Below are 16,334 nucleotides of genomic sequence, written 5' to 3'. Positions count from 1 at the left end.
ACACACTAGGGTAAACTCACTGGAGAGGAAACCAGCCCATGGGCTCCAGCTGTATCAAACCCACCTGCCTCTGGAGAGCTGAAAGAATCACTATTTCTGCACATAGGTTGGGACACTCTGCCTTAAGAAGTCATCACAAAGCCCTTCTTCTCTCAGTAACTCAGATGGATGGGAAATGAAACAGTGCAGTTATTAAAAGCATGGTCTATGTTGGTGGGCAGAATGGATTCAAATCCTGATTCCTTCCCCTATTTTCTGCATGACCTTGGGCTTAACCACTCTACGCTTCATTTTTTTCATATGTAAAATGAAGATAATAATATCTAATTTTTAGGATAGTTATAAGTATTGAAAATAATGAAAATAATTTATTTATTACTGTTTAAAAAATATTAGATAGAGCATGAGCCTGAGAAAGGGGCAGAGGGAGAGAGAGAGAGAATCATAAGCAGGCTCCACACTCTGTGCGGAGTACAACGCAGGGCTCAATCCCATGACTCTGGGGTCATGACCTGAGCTGAAATCAAGAGTCACTCAACCAACTAAGCCACCCAAGTGCCCAGAAAATAATTTATTAACAGTGTCTGACACGTAATAAGTACTGAATAAGATTTCAAGGGAGATTCATTATGGAATTTTTTAAATCTCTGGAAAATTCCATGTAAAATTTCAAGGTTCTGGTCAAAGACCAGAGTTTAAAGGTGATCTCTCTAATAGCAGAGAAGCTTTTGGAATGTAGCAAGTCACTGCCAAACCAAGGAGCACCTAGAGTCCCCTACCCCAGAGGGGATGACTTACTTTGAAGCTGTACCTGACGATGTTCTGGGGTGCATGTGGGTTGTTGGCTGTCAGAATGCGGGTGAACTCCTCCTTTAGCTCCTAAGGGAGAGAAATACCAAGAAATACCAAAGGGCCACACCTCTTCTGAGATTTGGGAGGGCTCCTCAGGGTGTCAGCAGACATCTCACACCCAGGTTCTGTGCAGGCTCCTAATCAGTACTATGAAAGAACACATCTCTGAGGGTAGAGAAGGTAGAAGGGGCAAGGGCAGGATGCTGCTCACTCACCGCATCAGTCAACTCCAGCTGGTCAGGGGGTCTAACTGTGGCTTTGGACTGGGCCCATTCATCTGCTCCTTCTCCCACTTCAGTCCCTGAATCTTCATCCTGGACAACAACCTCACATGAGGATCAGCAAGCAGTGCTCTCCCTTCATTCACAAATCCTCCCAGAAGCCAAGCTCTGCCCCTGATAAGTAGAATACAAAATGCACAACAGACCACTCATGGAAGAGTCCAAAGGAACTGCTTAGGTCAGAGTTCTCATTGCCTGGAAGATCTTGGCCATGTCAGCCCTGGGGGTCAGTACTTATCTGGAACATTGTGGTGGGCCTTTCGAGCCAGAAGGGAGACCAGAAGTGGCCCCTCCCTATTCTCTCCCATACAGCCTGGAACCTAATGGTCAGGACCAGCTGCCAAAGGCAGGGCTTTATGCAAAATGAAAGGACATCCAGCTGTTATTTAAGATGCTTCAGCTCCAATTCATATTTTATCTTCCAATTTGCCACCTTATGGTTACTCTTATGGCAACACTCTCAGTACTTGGTAACTTTAAGCCTCAGAGTCTCATCAGATCCTTAGAGCAAAAAAATCAAGGACTAGAAGTTTTTCCTTTCTGTAATAGACAGTTAAACACCTTGCCGAAGTGGCCCATGATGTATTAAAAAAAAACTCACCCTTGTTAGCAAAAATATGCGAAATAAAAGAATGCAATTCTTCACTATAAAACTGTTGAAAACTAAAACAACAACAACTACTACAAAAACCCAAAACAAAGAGACCACTCAACCAAACAAAACTAATCCAGTGGTGGTGACATTGTGGGAAAATTGCTACCCATAAATTGGCGCAAACTTTCTAAAGAGCATTTTGGAAATATTTACCAAAAACCTAATAAGCATTTATTCTCTGTGACTGAAGTTTCTATGTATAGGACTTTATATTAAAGAAATAACCAAGGACATGCCCAGAGATTTAAATGCATGAATGTTTGCTGGAGAATTGATCATAATAATGAAAAAGAGGAAATATCTAAGTGTCCAACAATGGGGCATGGTTGAACAAATTACAGTATAGCCTTAAGGAACATATGGTAAAATATTATACAGTAATTTTAAATGATGCTATAAAAGTATGTTTATTGGCAATGGAAAGCACTCTAAATATATTATGTAAAAAGCAGATTATAAAATAACTTACAGTTTGATTCCATTTAAAAACAGGGGTGCCTGGGTGGCTCAGTCGGTTAAGTGTCCAGCTTTTGACTTTGCCTCAGGTCATGATCTCATGGTTTATGAGTTCAAGCCCTGAATCGGGCTCTGCGCTGACAGTGTAGACCCTGTTTGAGATTTTCTCCCTCTCCCTCTCTCTTCCCCTCCCCTGCTTGTGCTTTTTCTCTCTCAAAATAAATAAACTTAAAAATAAATAAATACACATAATTTTTATATATGCACAGAAATATCTGAGAGAGTATAACATCATGTGTTAACTAAGAGGTTTTCAATAATGGTGGGTTTAAGGGTGATTTTTTTTAAAAATAGGCTTCACACCCAGCACAGAGCCCAATACGGGGCCTGAATTCAACCCTGAGATCAAGACTTGAGCTGAGATCAAGACTCAGCTGCTTAACCGACTGAGTCACTCAGGTGCACCTAAGGGTGATTTTAATGGTCTTTTTGCCCATTTGAATTTTCTAAAAAAGATATAGCTAATATTTTCAACAGAAAACAATGCTGTTAGCATCTCGCTGAGAGCCTTCAGTGGGCTCAGCACTTACTCTCTTCCTGGCTCCTCTGCCTATGTTGATGCTCTGAAAGAAAGAACAGAAACAAGAGGTAAGTCATAGGCAAATCTCTGTGGGAATATCAGAAACAGTATTACAGGGAGGCTTCTTCCCAGAGATCTCAAAGACACTGGACATTGAGCTTTCCCAAGTCTTAAAAGTGGTCCTCTTAGTGGCAACATGTGCTTCTTACTCCAGTCAAGGAGGCCCTGTATCTGAGGCAATCCCATTCCAGTGTCAGTGCCGCTGACCCATGAAAAGCAACCAGGTAACTTAGCACTGGGCATTTCTTATTTGCAACTAGTTCCACAAACATTTTTTAAAAAGCATATTCTAAGTGCTCAGCTCTGTACTATGCGTTAAGGAGATTTCGAGGTCAAATTATATTTATAAATACTTGTTTGGGATGAATGTAAGCTCTTTATAAGCAGGTACTTTGTTTTATACGCTGCTGAGAATATAGTAAGTGTTCAAATACTTATTTTTTTCCCCCAGAGTGAACATAATCCTTTATTTCAAGGTGATTCTTTTTTTTCTATAATTCATTTTTTACAATTTACATCCAAGTTAGTTAGCTCATGGTGCAATAATGATTTCAGGAGTAGATTCCCTAAGCCCCTTATCCATTTAGCCCATCCCCCACACACAACCCCTCCGGCAACCCTCTGTTTGTTCTCTATATTTAAGAGTCTCTTATGTTTTGTCCCTCTCCCTGTTTTTATATTATTTTTGCTTCCTTTCCCTTATGTTCATCTGTTTTGTATCTTAAATTCCTTATATGAGTGAAGTCATATGATATTTGTCTTTCTCTGACTAATTAATTTCACTTAGCATAATACCCTGCAGTTCCATCCACATAGTTGCAAATGCAAGATTTCATTCTTTTTGATTGCCAGGTAATACTCCATTGTGTATGTGTATATATATATATATATATATATATATATATATATATATATATATACACACACCACATCTTCTTTATCCATTCATCCATCGATGGACATTTGGGCTCTTTCCATACTTTGGCTATTGTTGATAGTGCTGCTATAAACATTGGGGTGCATGTGTCCTTTCGAAACAGTATCCCTGTATCCCTTGGATAAATACTTAGTAGTGCAATTGCTGGGTTGTAAGGTAGTTCTATTTTTAACTTTTTGAGGAACCTCCATATTGTTTTCCAACTGGCTGCACCAGTTTGCATTCCCACCAGCAGTGCAAAAGAGATGCTCTTTCTCCACATCCTCACTAACATCTGTTGTTGCCTGACTTGTTAGTGTTAGCCCTTCTGACAGGTGTGATGAGGTGGTATCTCAGTGTGGTTTTGATTTGTATTTCCTGGATGATGAGTGATGTTGAGCATTTTTTCATGTGTTGTTTGGCCATCTGGATGTCTTCTTTGGAGAAGTGTCTAATTCATGTCTTTTGCCCATTTTTTCACTGGATCATTTGTTTTTTGGGTGTTGAGTTGGATAAGTTCTCTATAGATTTTGGATATTAACCCTTTATCTGACATGTTGTTTGCAAATATCTTCTCCCATTCCGTTGGTTGCCTTTTAGTTTTGCTGATTGTTTCCTTTGCTGTGCAGAAGATTTTTATTTTGATGAGGTCCCAATAGTTCATTTTTGCTATGGTTTCCCTTGCCTCCAGAGACGTGTTGAGTAAGAAGTTGGTGCAGCCGAGGTCAGAGAGGTTTTTGCCTGCTTTCTCCTCGAGAATTTTGATGACTTCCTGTCTTACATTTAGGTCTTTCATCCATTTTGAGTTTATTTTTGTGTATGGTGTAAGAAAGTCGTGCAGGTTCATTTTTCTGCATGTTGCTGTCCAGTTTTCCCAGCACCATTTGCTGAAGAGACTGTCTTTATTCCATTGGATGTTCTTTCCTGCTTTGTCGAAGATTAGTTGGCCATACATTTCTGGGTCCATTCCTGGGTTCTGTATTCTGTTCCCTTGATCTGAGTGTCTGTTTTTGTGCCAGTACCATACTGTCTTGATGATTACAGCTTTGTAATACAGCTTGAAGTCTGAGATTGTGATGCCTCCAGATTTGGTTTTCTTTCTCCAGATCGCTTTGGCTATTCGGGGTCTTTTCTGGTTCCATACAAATTTTAGGATTGTTTGTTCTAGCTCTGTGAAGAATGCTGGGGTTATTTTGATAGGTATTGCCTTGAATATGTAGATTTCTTTGGGCCAAATACTTATTGAATAAATGAAGAATGTCATCAAACCGATTAGTGATCATGATTCTGGGAAAAATGTTTTTCCTCTTTGGACCTCAGTTTCCTTGTCAGTAAAATGCATAGGATTGGATGTGATGACCTTCCAGCTCTAACACACTAAAATTTTATGTTCCCAAGAGCAGCATGCTTTATTCAGCTTGATAAACATTTATTGGGCATCTATTTGTGTGTCAGGGACACACCTAAGCAGTAGGACACAGATGAAGAGAGATGAGGTCCCTACTCCAGTTTGTTCAGGGTCCATGGAGGACAGAGCAGTGTAAGAATGTTCATCATTTACTCTCTCATTCACTCACTCACTCACTCACTCACTCTCTCATTCAGTACTCCTTTGAAAGCCTCCTCTGTGCCAGCAACAGAGATATGTGTACCCAGGGTGCTATAGGAGTACACAGAGACACCTACTGAGCACAAGAAAGGCTCCCAGAGGTGGCTGTTTCCCAGCTGGGCATCAAAGAACAAAGAACCCAGCTGGGTTGTCTAAATGGAGAAAACATTATTCAGAAGAAGAAAACAGCATATACAAAGGCAAGAGAAGAACAGTGACAGAGCCAGTAAAATATTCCACCAAACAAACAAAAACCCTGCAATATACATGTATATACATATATATAATTGTTAATATATATAATCATTCATATATATATATATATTACAATAGGTGTTTCAGATGATCAAGCAAAAGGGAGATCAGTGGAGGCTAGAAATGTGACAGAAGGGTTCTTGGAAGAAGCAGGTTTAAAGTATTGAAGGAAAGGCCAAGGCAACATGGTGGCAGTACAGCACATTGGACAGAGACCTCTGCTCCCAGTTCTTGCAGGCCACCTGTATATTCTTGAGGAAGTCTCTTGGGCCTCAGTTTCCCAAATACAAAGTTAAGAGAGTTAGACTAGATGGGCTCTTACAGCTCTTACATAATATAGTCTATGGGAGAGGATTTGATGGTGGAGAGGAGGAAAGGGATTCCAGGGAGAGGGAAGAGCATGTCTCAGCTTGGATTAGGATTGTTATTGGTAGAGCAGGCAGCAGGATTCAGATCTCTGCCATGTTGCCAGGGTTTCCAGTGATGGAACCCTTCTCTGAGGCTAAGCTGCATAAGCCAGAAATCTGCTTTTTTTTTGAAGCACCTCTGATCCCTAAGGTAACAAGATGCAGGCGTCACAACTCCAACAGCTTTCTGGCCCACAACAGACATTGGAGGGCCAATCCCAACCCAAACTGCCAGCCTTAAATAGAAAACGAGATCCAGTTACCATTGCCCCCCGTAAATATGTCTGTAAAACATTTATCTGGCAATAAAAGAACTGACAAGGCAATTTGAATGTAATTGTTTTTGGCAGTTGGAAATATTTCAATTAACACACTATAAAAGCCACACTATAATAAACGCAAAACAGGCCAATGAAATCAGCTGCAGTCCTGACTTCCCAACCATGGCAAAGGAGATTAAATGTCAGGCTGCCAACTTTGGGCCCTTGGTCTTCCAAAAGGAGAAGCCTGAGATGGACAAGCCTGAATTCCTGGAAAGCTTTTGATGGTTCCTCCCAGAAGCCATCAAACCACAGAAGAACAAAGCCCAAACTCCCTCCCTGGCCTTCAGAACTCTATCATCTGGCCCCACGTCTCCATTCCAGCCTGCTCTCCAGCCCTTCCTGTGCTAGCATTTTGAGATGCAGCCTAGCAAGGCTACCCACATTTCCTGAGCATCGACTGTGCTTTCCCACCTCTGCACCTTTGACTTTTTTTCAAAAAATAATTTATTTATTTTTGGGGTACCTGGGTGGCTCAGTCAGTTAAGCGTCCAACTTCAGCTCAGGTCATGGTCTCGTGGTTTGTCAGTTCAGGCCCTGCATCGGGCTCTGTGCTGATAGCTCAGAGCCTGGAGCCTGCTTCAGATTCTGTGTCTCCCTCTGTCTCTGCTCCTCTCCCTCTCACACTCCATCAGTCTCTCTCTCTCTCAAAAATAAACATTAAACATTTTTTAAAATGTATTTATTTTTAAGTAATCTCTATACCCAACATTGAGGTCAAACTCATGACCCTGAGATCAAGAGTTGCATATTCTTCCAACTAAGCCAACCAGGTGCCCTTGCAGTTTTGCTTTTTACTGTTCCTCTTGCCAGAAACATCATCTTCCCTTTCCCTCTCACCACTCCCACTATCTCTGCCTAACAAAACCCTACCCAACTAAACTCTACTAGTCCTTTATCTAACCCTGACATATTATCACTTTTCTTGTAACTCCCTCTACTCTTCCATTCTTCACTTTGAGTGGCTGTTGTGAGATGAAGGATGAAATGTATCTGCAAATAGATACTCTGTTATCTCTGGGTTTTGGTCTGCAAAAGGGAATAGTATTATGAAAAGAAATATAATACTGCAGTACACATTAGAGGCAGCTTGGACATTTCAGCAAAGGAGATCTACCATTCTTATACTCTTGACCAAAGAATATCCTCTACTTTTGGATAGGTCATTCTATTTGACTGAGGGAGGATGTCTATGGAGGAATGATGCAGGAAGAGGAAATATCCCCCTACCCCCCGACAGACCACCCTATCAGTCAAATTAACCCTGATAATCAATGGAATAACAGATGTCCCAGTCTGAACTCCTTCATAATAGATCATTTTTCTATTCTCATTATTACACATTTTAGTATGAGCATCTTAAGCGAAGGAACTGGTAAAAACTCATTTCTCTTTCAGAATGAGGGCTCCCTTGCTCTTTCTTGAAACTTCTCCACCTTCATTTCCATGTCACCTCTCCAGTAATTCCTTCTTAATATCCTTGACCAGGAATATATGCTTGGAATATACCCTTGACCAGGAATATATTCTACACACTCCTCTTGGGTGTTCTTATCTCCACACAGAGCTTCATCTTCTACCTTATGATGAGGTTCAAATCTGTTTCTTTTTTAAAAATATTTTTATTTTTTTATTTTTTGAGTAATCTCTATGCCCAATACGTTGCTTGAACTCACAACCTCAAGATCAAGAGTCACACACTCTACTGATTGAGCCAGCCAGGTAACCCAAAGTTCAAATATATTTCTGTAGCTTAGACTTCTCAGAACCCCATGTTCAAAAAAATAGCAGAGTACCCAAACACAGTATGTTTAAGAGCCAACCTCATTATGTTCTTTTTCCAACCCAATCATTATATTCTTTTTCTATACCAAATTTCCGTTTCTTCTAGTATTTCTTATCTCATTCAAGTGCATCCCCATCTAGTCAGTCACCCACGTTGGAAATTGGAAGCCATCAAAACACCTGCCTCGGGGCGCCTGGGTGGCGCAGTCGGTTAAGCGTCCGACTTCAGCCAGGTCACGATCTCGCGGTCCGTGAGTTCGAGCCCCGCGTCAGGCTCTGGGCTGATGGCTCGGAGCCTGGAGCCTGTTTCCGATTCTGTGTCTCCCTCTCTCTCTGCCCCTCCCCCGTTCATGCTCTGTCTCTCTCTGTCCCAAAAATAAATAAAAAACATTGAAAAAAAAAAATTAAAAAAAAAAACACCTGCCTTTCCTTCTCTCCCATTAGTATCATGTTTCAAAGTCTAACAATTCTATCTCTTCAATATCTTTCATAACTATCCTCTTCATTTACACCTTCCTTAATTCAGGCCCTTACTATCTTTTGCTTACATTTGATTTCCCTGACTCCAGTTTCTCTCCACTCTAATAATTATATCATTATCATCATTCTCAGCTATTGAACACTTACTCTGGGCTAGTCATATACTAAGCAACTTACATGCATCATCTCATTTAACCTTCAGAACCACCCTATCAGGTAAGAGCTACCATTATTCTATTTTACAGATGAGAACACTGAGGCTTAGAGAGATCACCCAAAAATGACCAGGATTTGAACCCAAACTAATCACTATCTATAAGTGATCTTCCTGGAACATTAATCTGATCATATCACTCTCCTGTTTTAAAGCCTTCGAGGGCTGCTCAATAGCCCTGAGATAAATCTCAAATTCTAACACAGCATCCACATTATCCCCTATTCTTTTCCTCCCACAGCTATGGGATGGTGATTTGACAATGAAAATTCTGGGGCACCTGGGTGGCTCAGCTGGTTAGGCATCCAACTTTGGCTCAGGTCATGATCTCACCGTTTCTGAGTTTGACCCCATGTCGGGCTTTATGCTGATAGTTCAGAGCCTGGAGCCTGCTTCAGATTCTGTGTCTTCCTCTCTCTCTGCCCCTCCCTTGCTTGCACTGTGTCTCTGTCTCTCTCAAAAATAAATAAACATTAAAATCTTTTTTAAAAAGAAAATGGAAGTTCTGGTCAAGGTAACAGATGATTATTATTGCCACCTACTGGGCATTTACCTAAACTTAGATCAGTTTTGGTACATGGCCCCCTTAAAAGCATAAGCAACCCATTTGTTCCTGAGCATATTTTAGGGGTAAGGCGATAAAAAAATTATTAAATTGCTTCCTATCATGAAGAGGTAAGATTTATAAAACAAATACATGATCAGATATACTGATGGAGCCCAAACATGGGCTCTGAAGTCAACCATACCTTGGTTTGAGTCCCCACTCTGCCACTTGTTAGTTCTATGACTTTAGGCATGTTACTTGTCTTCTCCGAACCTCAGTATCCTTATCTTTAAACTGGGCATAATGGCATCTTCTCAATCATAGGCTTGTCATGAGAATTAAATGAGTCAATGCACACAAAATGCATAGTGTGGTGCTTAGCCAGAGTTTATGCTCAATTAATGATAGTAGGCAGCATTATATTCCCATTTATAGACCCTGCTCTGCCCTTAGTCACACAGATTCTGTGTGGCCCTTGTTTACTAGGAAGCATCTACCCTAGGGACTAGAGCCTTCAGCAGCTCACATTTCCACCTAAAAGTTCAATACTGAAACATGTTTGTTCCTGGAAAGAGGGGCTCTTTGAAGCATGCAAACCCACAGATGCAGCATCCTCCTTCCTGGAGCCCAGGAGACTTCGTTTACCATTTCAATTGTCTTGGTCCTTATTTTAAAACTCACTAACAGGTTTCCATTAAGCTAAATTGAAACTAAATACCTCACCAGCTTGCAGTTTCCATTTTTAAAAGGGTAAGAGCTCTTAGTCCCAAAGGAATAGTAATTCACCAACAAATCTTCCTCTGGCTACACTGACTACATTTTAAATCTCTGAGCCTAGTGCAGTGTTAAATGCACACAGAAGGCACTCAATAAGTGTAGTTGAAAGAAATCTTAAAATTTTGAAACATTAGATATGAAAGGTAATAGACATTATCATACACTATTGTGGGAATGCCAATTGATGCAAACTTTTCATAGGGTTATGTGGCAATACCTGCCAAAATTTTAAATGCAGATACCCCTCAACTCAGCAACTCCACTTTCTTGAATTTTTCCTGTGAAAGTACTCATACACATGCATAAGATGTACAAAATTGCTCACTGCACCATTATTTATAATATTTTTTAATGGGGGAGACCCAGATATTCATTTGTGGGGGCCCAGTTAAATAAATTATGGTATAGCCATTCAATAAGATACTATGCATATTTTTAAAAGAATGAGATAAACATTTATGTACTGTTATGGAAAGCTCTCCAAGGTATATTGTTAAATAAAAAAGCAAGCTACAGAAATAGATGACCCATCTGCTTACTTTAAGAATATGCATATATGTGAATTTGCATATACATATAACATTTCTGCAAGAATATATAGACTCTGTTGATAGCAGTTTGGTTTAGGGAATATGACTGGGGAATTGTGGGGAAGGGGACCAATACTTTTATTGTATACTCATTCTCATGGTTTTAATATTTCTAATGTGAATGTGCATTACTTTTATTATTTAACATGCTAATTAAGAATTTTTAAAATCAGAGACACCTGGGTGGCTCAGTAGTTTGAGCCTCAACTCTTGATTTTGGCTCAAGTCATGATTTCACAGTTCGTGGATTCAAACCCCACATAACAGCATAGAGCCTGCTTGGGATTCTCTCTCTCCCTCTCTCTATGCCTTCTCCCACTCATGCTCTCTCTCTCTCTCAAAAATAAATAAACATTAAAAAGAGAATTTTTAAAATCAATGAAGTACAGTTAAAGAGGTTTTTCTTTGCTGTTAATGCAGTGTTAGTTAGCACAGTGCTCTGAATGCAGAAAAAGGAGATATGAGACCAGGCTGGTGCCTCCATGAAAACCTATGGGACCCTTGCCAGATAAGGCTACAGAAGGCAAGGAAGGTAGGATTTAAAAGCTGAAGCTCTAGAGTATGCCTTGGCTATGTTCCTGACTCAGCCATGAACTCTATGTGTGACCTTGAGCACAGTATTTAGTTTCTTTTTTTTTTTTTTTCAACGTTTATTTATTTTTGGGACAGAGAGAGACAGAGCATGAACGGGCGAGGGGCAGAGAGAGAGGGAGACACAGAATCGGAAACAGGCTCCAGGCTCTGAGCCATCAGCCCAGAGCCTGATGCGGGGCTCGAATTCACGGACCGCGAGATCGTGATCTGGCTGAAGTCGGACGCTTAACCGACTGCGCCACCCAGGCACCCCAGTATTTAGTTTCTAATCCTCATTTTCTCTTCTCTAAGGTAGAGAAAAATATTAGTGCTCTTCTTAGAGTTGCTCAGAGGATAAAATAAAACAATTCATGAAGAGCACCTAACTCAGAGCCTAGCACTCAGTAAACCAAGTAACAGTGGCAGTGTAGACTTTGTGATTGTCATTATTTTATTATTCTATCATGGTCTGTTATGCATGGCAGTTGAGTCCCATTCGGAGGGCATTTATTGAACAATTGAAAAGTCTGTTATCCAGGCTCCAAGAGGTCGTTATCAGAAAGGAGCCTATAACCCTGAGAGTGTCATAGAGGGATAACAATAAAAACACCTTCTGTTTATATAACATCTTTCAGTTTACTAAACACTTTTGAGTACATCATCTCATTTGACCCTTAAACTAATTTTGGTGGATGGATGTTAAATTTTGTCCTTTTATCCCCCTGAATCTATTGAGATGTCATTATATGCTATTTCCCCTTTGTTCTGTTTTTTGTTTTGTTTTGTTTGTTTTTTACTTTTTAAAGTTTATTTATTTTTTTTTTTTGAGAGAGAGAGTGGGGAAGGGGCAGAGAGAGAGGGAGAGAGAGAATCCCAAGTAGGCTCCACACTGCCAGCATGGAGCCCAATCTGGGGCTCTAACTCACAAACCATGAGATCATGACCTGAGCCTTAACCAAGAGTCAGACACTTAACCAACCGAGCCACCCAGGCGCCCCTATTTTTTTTTTAATGTTTATTTATTTTTGAGAAAGAAAGAGACAGAGCATGAGCAGGAGAGGGGTAGAGAGAGAGAGGGAAACACAGAATCTGAATCCAATCTGCCAGCACAGAGCCTGACATGGGCTCTAACTCATGAGCTGTGAGATCATAACCTGAGCCAAAGTCAGATGCTTAACCAACTGAGCCACCCAGGCACCCCTGTTCTATTAATGTGAAGAAATACTTTGATTTATTTTTTAATGTTGAGCTGACTTTGCATTACTGGGATAAACCCCACTTGATCTATTATTCTTTTTATGTATTGCTGAAACAGCGTTGTTAATATTTTGTTGGAGTTTTTGCATTTATGTTCATAAGGGATATTGGTCTGTAATTTTCTTTTCTTGAAGTAACTTTGATTTTGATATCAGAGTTATTCTGTCATCATCAAATCAGTTGGGATTTGTTCCCTTCTCCATCTTCTGTAATACTTTGTGTAAGATTGTTGTTATTTATACCTCATGTACTTGATATAATTCATCAGTGAAACCAGTAAAACCTTCTTTGTAGGAAGGTTTTAAGTTAAGGTATGGAGTTCTCATATTTTCCTTTTCTTCTTGTGTCAATTAAGGTAAACTGTGTTTTTCAAGAAATTTGCCCATTCCATCTAAATTGAATTTATTGCTATAAAGTTGTGATAATATTTCCTTATTATCCTTTTTAATGTCTGTAGGATCAGTAGTGATTTCTCATGTTCCATCCTGATATTGGCAGTTGTGATTTCTTTTTTTATTTGTTTATTTATTTATTTATTTATTTTTTTTTTTTGAGAGAGAGAGAGCATAAGTGGGACAGGGGCAGAGAGAGAGGAAGAAAGAGAATACCAAGCAGGCTCTGTGCTATCAGCACAGAGTCCAATGCGAGGCTCAATCCCACCAACAATGAGATCACAACCTGAGTCAAAATCAAGAGTTGGATGCCTAACTGACTGAGCCACCCAGGCACCCCTGTTGTGACTTCTTTTTATCTTGATGTGCTCTGCTAGATTTTGTCAATTTTATTAACCTTTTCAAAGAACGTACTTCTGGCATTGTTAATTTTCCCTATAGTTTTTCTCATTGTTTCTATGAAACATTGCGTTTAAATCTTTCCTTTTTTTTTTCTAAATCAGGCATTTAAAACTATGCAGTTCCATTATGCACTTTAGAAGCACCCTAAAACTTACGATGCCATATTTTCATTACCATTCAATTAAAAACGTTTACTAATTTCCCTTGTGCTCTTTCTTTTCTTTTCTTTCTTTCTTTTTTATTGAAATATAGTTGAGACACAATATTACATTAGTTTCAGGTGTACAACATAGTGATTTGACAAATTTATACATTATGCTATGCTCACTACAAGTGCAGCTACTATCTGCCCTTTTGCTTCTTTTGACTACCTTTATTTAGAATTATGCCTTAATTCCTAAATATTTGGGTATTTTAAAGATATTGCTGTTATTTTTTATTTAATTCCATTTTGTTCAAACTATTCCTAGTATGCTGAGATTCTTTCTCTCATGGATGGATGTTGAATTTGAGTTGAATTAAAATCTGTAAAATTTTAATCTTTTGATATGTCTTGGGACTTACTTTATGTCCCAGCATATGGTCTATTTTTGTGAACATTCTGCAGTTCTTGGGTGTAATTTTCATTCTACAGTTCTTGGCTGTAGTGTTCTATAAATGTTAATTAGGTCAAGTTGGTTAACCAAAATCTTCTATATCTATCAGTTACTGAGAGACAAGTATTAAAATCAACTATCTTTGTGTATTTTTCTTTCTCCCTTTAGCTCTGCCAGTTTTTGATTCATATATCTTGAACTTCTTTTTTTAACTTATTTTTAATGTTTATTTATTTATTTTGAGAGAGAGAGTGTGCATTCATGTGTGCACGTGCATGTGACAAGCCAGGGAGGGGCAGAGAGAGAATCCCAAACAGGCTCCACATCTCAGCACAGAGTCCCACATGGGGTTCCATCTCACAAACCATGAGATCATGCCCTGAGCCAAAACTAAGAGCGGGCCACTTAACCAACTGAATCACCCAGGTGCCCCAATGAGACATTGGAATTTCATCACTAATTTTTTTTAATTTTTATTTCTTTATTTTTGAGAGAGAGAGAGAGTGGGAGGAGGACAGAGAGAGAATCTCAAGCAGGCTCCATGCTGTCAGCACAGAGACTGCCGTGGGGCTCAATGTCATGAACTGTGAGAGCCTGACCTAAGCTGAAATCAAGAGTCCCATGCTCAATCAACTGAGCTACATAGGAACCCCCTTTTTCTAGAGAGAGAGCACACATTCAAGAGGAGCGGAGAGGGAGAGGGGGAGAGGGGGAGAAGGGGGAGAGAGGAAGAGAGGGAGAGAGGGAGAGAGACAGAGAGAGAGAGACAGAGAGAGAGAGAGAATCTTAAGCAGTGTCCATGCTCAGCACAGAGTCTGACTCAGGGCTTGAGCCCATGACCCTGGGATCATGACCTGAGCCAAAATCAAGAGTCCCACACTCAACCAACCAAGCCACCCAGGTGCCTTCATATATCTTGGACTTCTATTAATAGGTGCATATACATTTGTGACTTTATGTCTCCTCTTGAATTGACCATTTATCATTATGAAATGTCCCTACAAGTAGGGACATACTTTGGGAATACTCCTTATCTTGAAGCCCACTTATTCCTGCTAATACTTTAACCACATAACTTTCTTTCGATTGCCATTTGCCAGGATAATTTTTTATACTATTTTATTTTCAACCTTTCTATGTCTTTGTGTTTAAACTGTATCTCTTAGGGTGCCTGGGTAGCTTAGTTGGTTAAGCAACTGACTCTTGATTTCAGCTCATGTCATCATCTCATGGGTCATGAGATCAAGCCCTGCATTGGGCCCTGTACTGACAGTACAGAGCCTGCTTGGGTTCTCTCTCTCCCTTTCTCTGGCTCTCTCTCTCAAAATAAATAAATAATCCTAAAAAAAAAAAATGTATCTGTATCTCTTATAGGTAGTGTATAGTTGGGTCTTGCCTTTTTTCCCCCCTAACTTAATGAACTCTGCCTTTTAAAGTAATGGTATGGTTGCCTTAGTATGTTGCTGTTTATTTTTTATTGTTTTCCATCTGCTTTTCTTCCTCTGTTCAGCTTCTACCTTCTTTTGTGTTAACTGAGTTTTTTTAGTATTTCATTTTATTTTCTCTATTGGTTTTTTAGCTGTGCCTTTTTATGTTACTTTTTAGTGGTTACTCTAAGGTTTATAATATGCATCCTAAACTTATCATAGTCTACCAAGAATAATTAACATACCACTTCATATTTCACAATGTAATAATCTCGTAACGTCTTAGTTCCACTTATGACCACCACCTCATCTTTTGCCCTATTGTTGTCACATATTTTATTTTTATATACGTTATAAGTCCTACCTCATAATGGTATTATTTTTTGCTTTAAACTGTCATATATGTCTTTTAAGAAAATAAATAGAAGGAAAAAGAGCTAGTCTTTCATCTTTAGCCACATATTTATCATTTCTAGTACTTTTTGGTCCTTCCCATAGATAGAGCTTCTATCAAATATCATTTTTCCTTTAGCCTGCAGAACTTCCTTTTGTACTTCTTACAGTGAAGGTTTGCTAATGACAAATTCTCTCCACTTTAGTTTATTTGAAGATGTATTTATTTCACCTTTCTTATTTGAGGGATATTTTTTACTAAATGTAGAATTCTGGGTTGACAGTAATTTTCTTTCAGTGCCTTTAATATGTCATTATATTGTCTTCCAACCTCCATTATTTACAATGAGAAGTGAGCCATAATCATATCATTATTCCCCTGTATGCAGTGTGTCATTTTATTCTGGCTACTTTCAAGATTTTATTTTTATCTTCAGTTTCCAGTATTTTGACTATGAGGGACATACAGTTTTCTTTGTATTTATCCTGCTTAGGGCTTACTGAACTTCT

At 39.3% G+C, this 16,334-nt stretch overlaps 1 protein-coding gene across 2 annotated transcripts in view; it reads right to left on the bottom strand.

Annotated features, from left to right (window-relative positions):
* DNAI1 (dynein axonemal intermediate chain 1) overlaps positions 1 to 16,334 on the bottom strand; it is a 59,508-nt gene that overhangs the window by 34,214 nt on the left and 8,960 nt on the right. For both annotated transcript variants that reach the window (XM_030293169.1, XM_030293170.1), the window contains exons 2-4: positions 2,835 to 2,867; positions 1,068 to 1,166; positions 799 to 879 (exon numbers count right to left, since the gene is read on the bottom strand). In XM_030293169.1, coding sequence (XP_030149029.1) covers positions 799 to 879; positions 1,068 to 1,166; positions 2,835 to 2,867 — 213 coding nt within the window. The remainder of the gene's footprint in view (positions 1 to 798; positions 880 to 1,067; positions 1,167 to 2,834; positions 2,868 to 16,334) is intronic.

The sequence above is a fragment of the Lynx canadensis genome, chromosome D4 (assembly GCF_007474595.2).
Source record: "Lynx canadensis isolate LIC74 chromosome D4, mLynCan4.pri.v2, whole genome shotgun sequence".
Lineage (NCBI taxonomy): Eukaryota > Metazoa > Chordata > Mammalia > Carnivora > Felidae > Lynx > Lynx canadensis.
The sequence above is the reverse complement of the archived record's forward strand: the minus strand, read 5'-3'. Positions and strand labels throughout refer to the sequence as shown.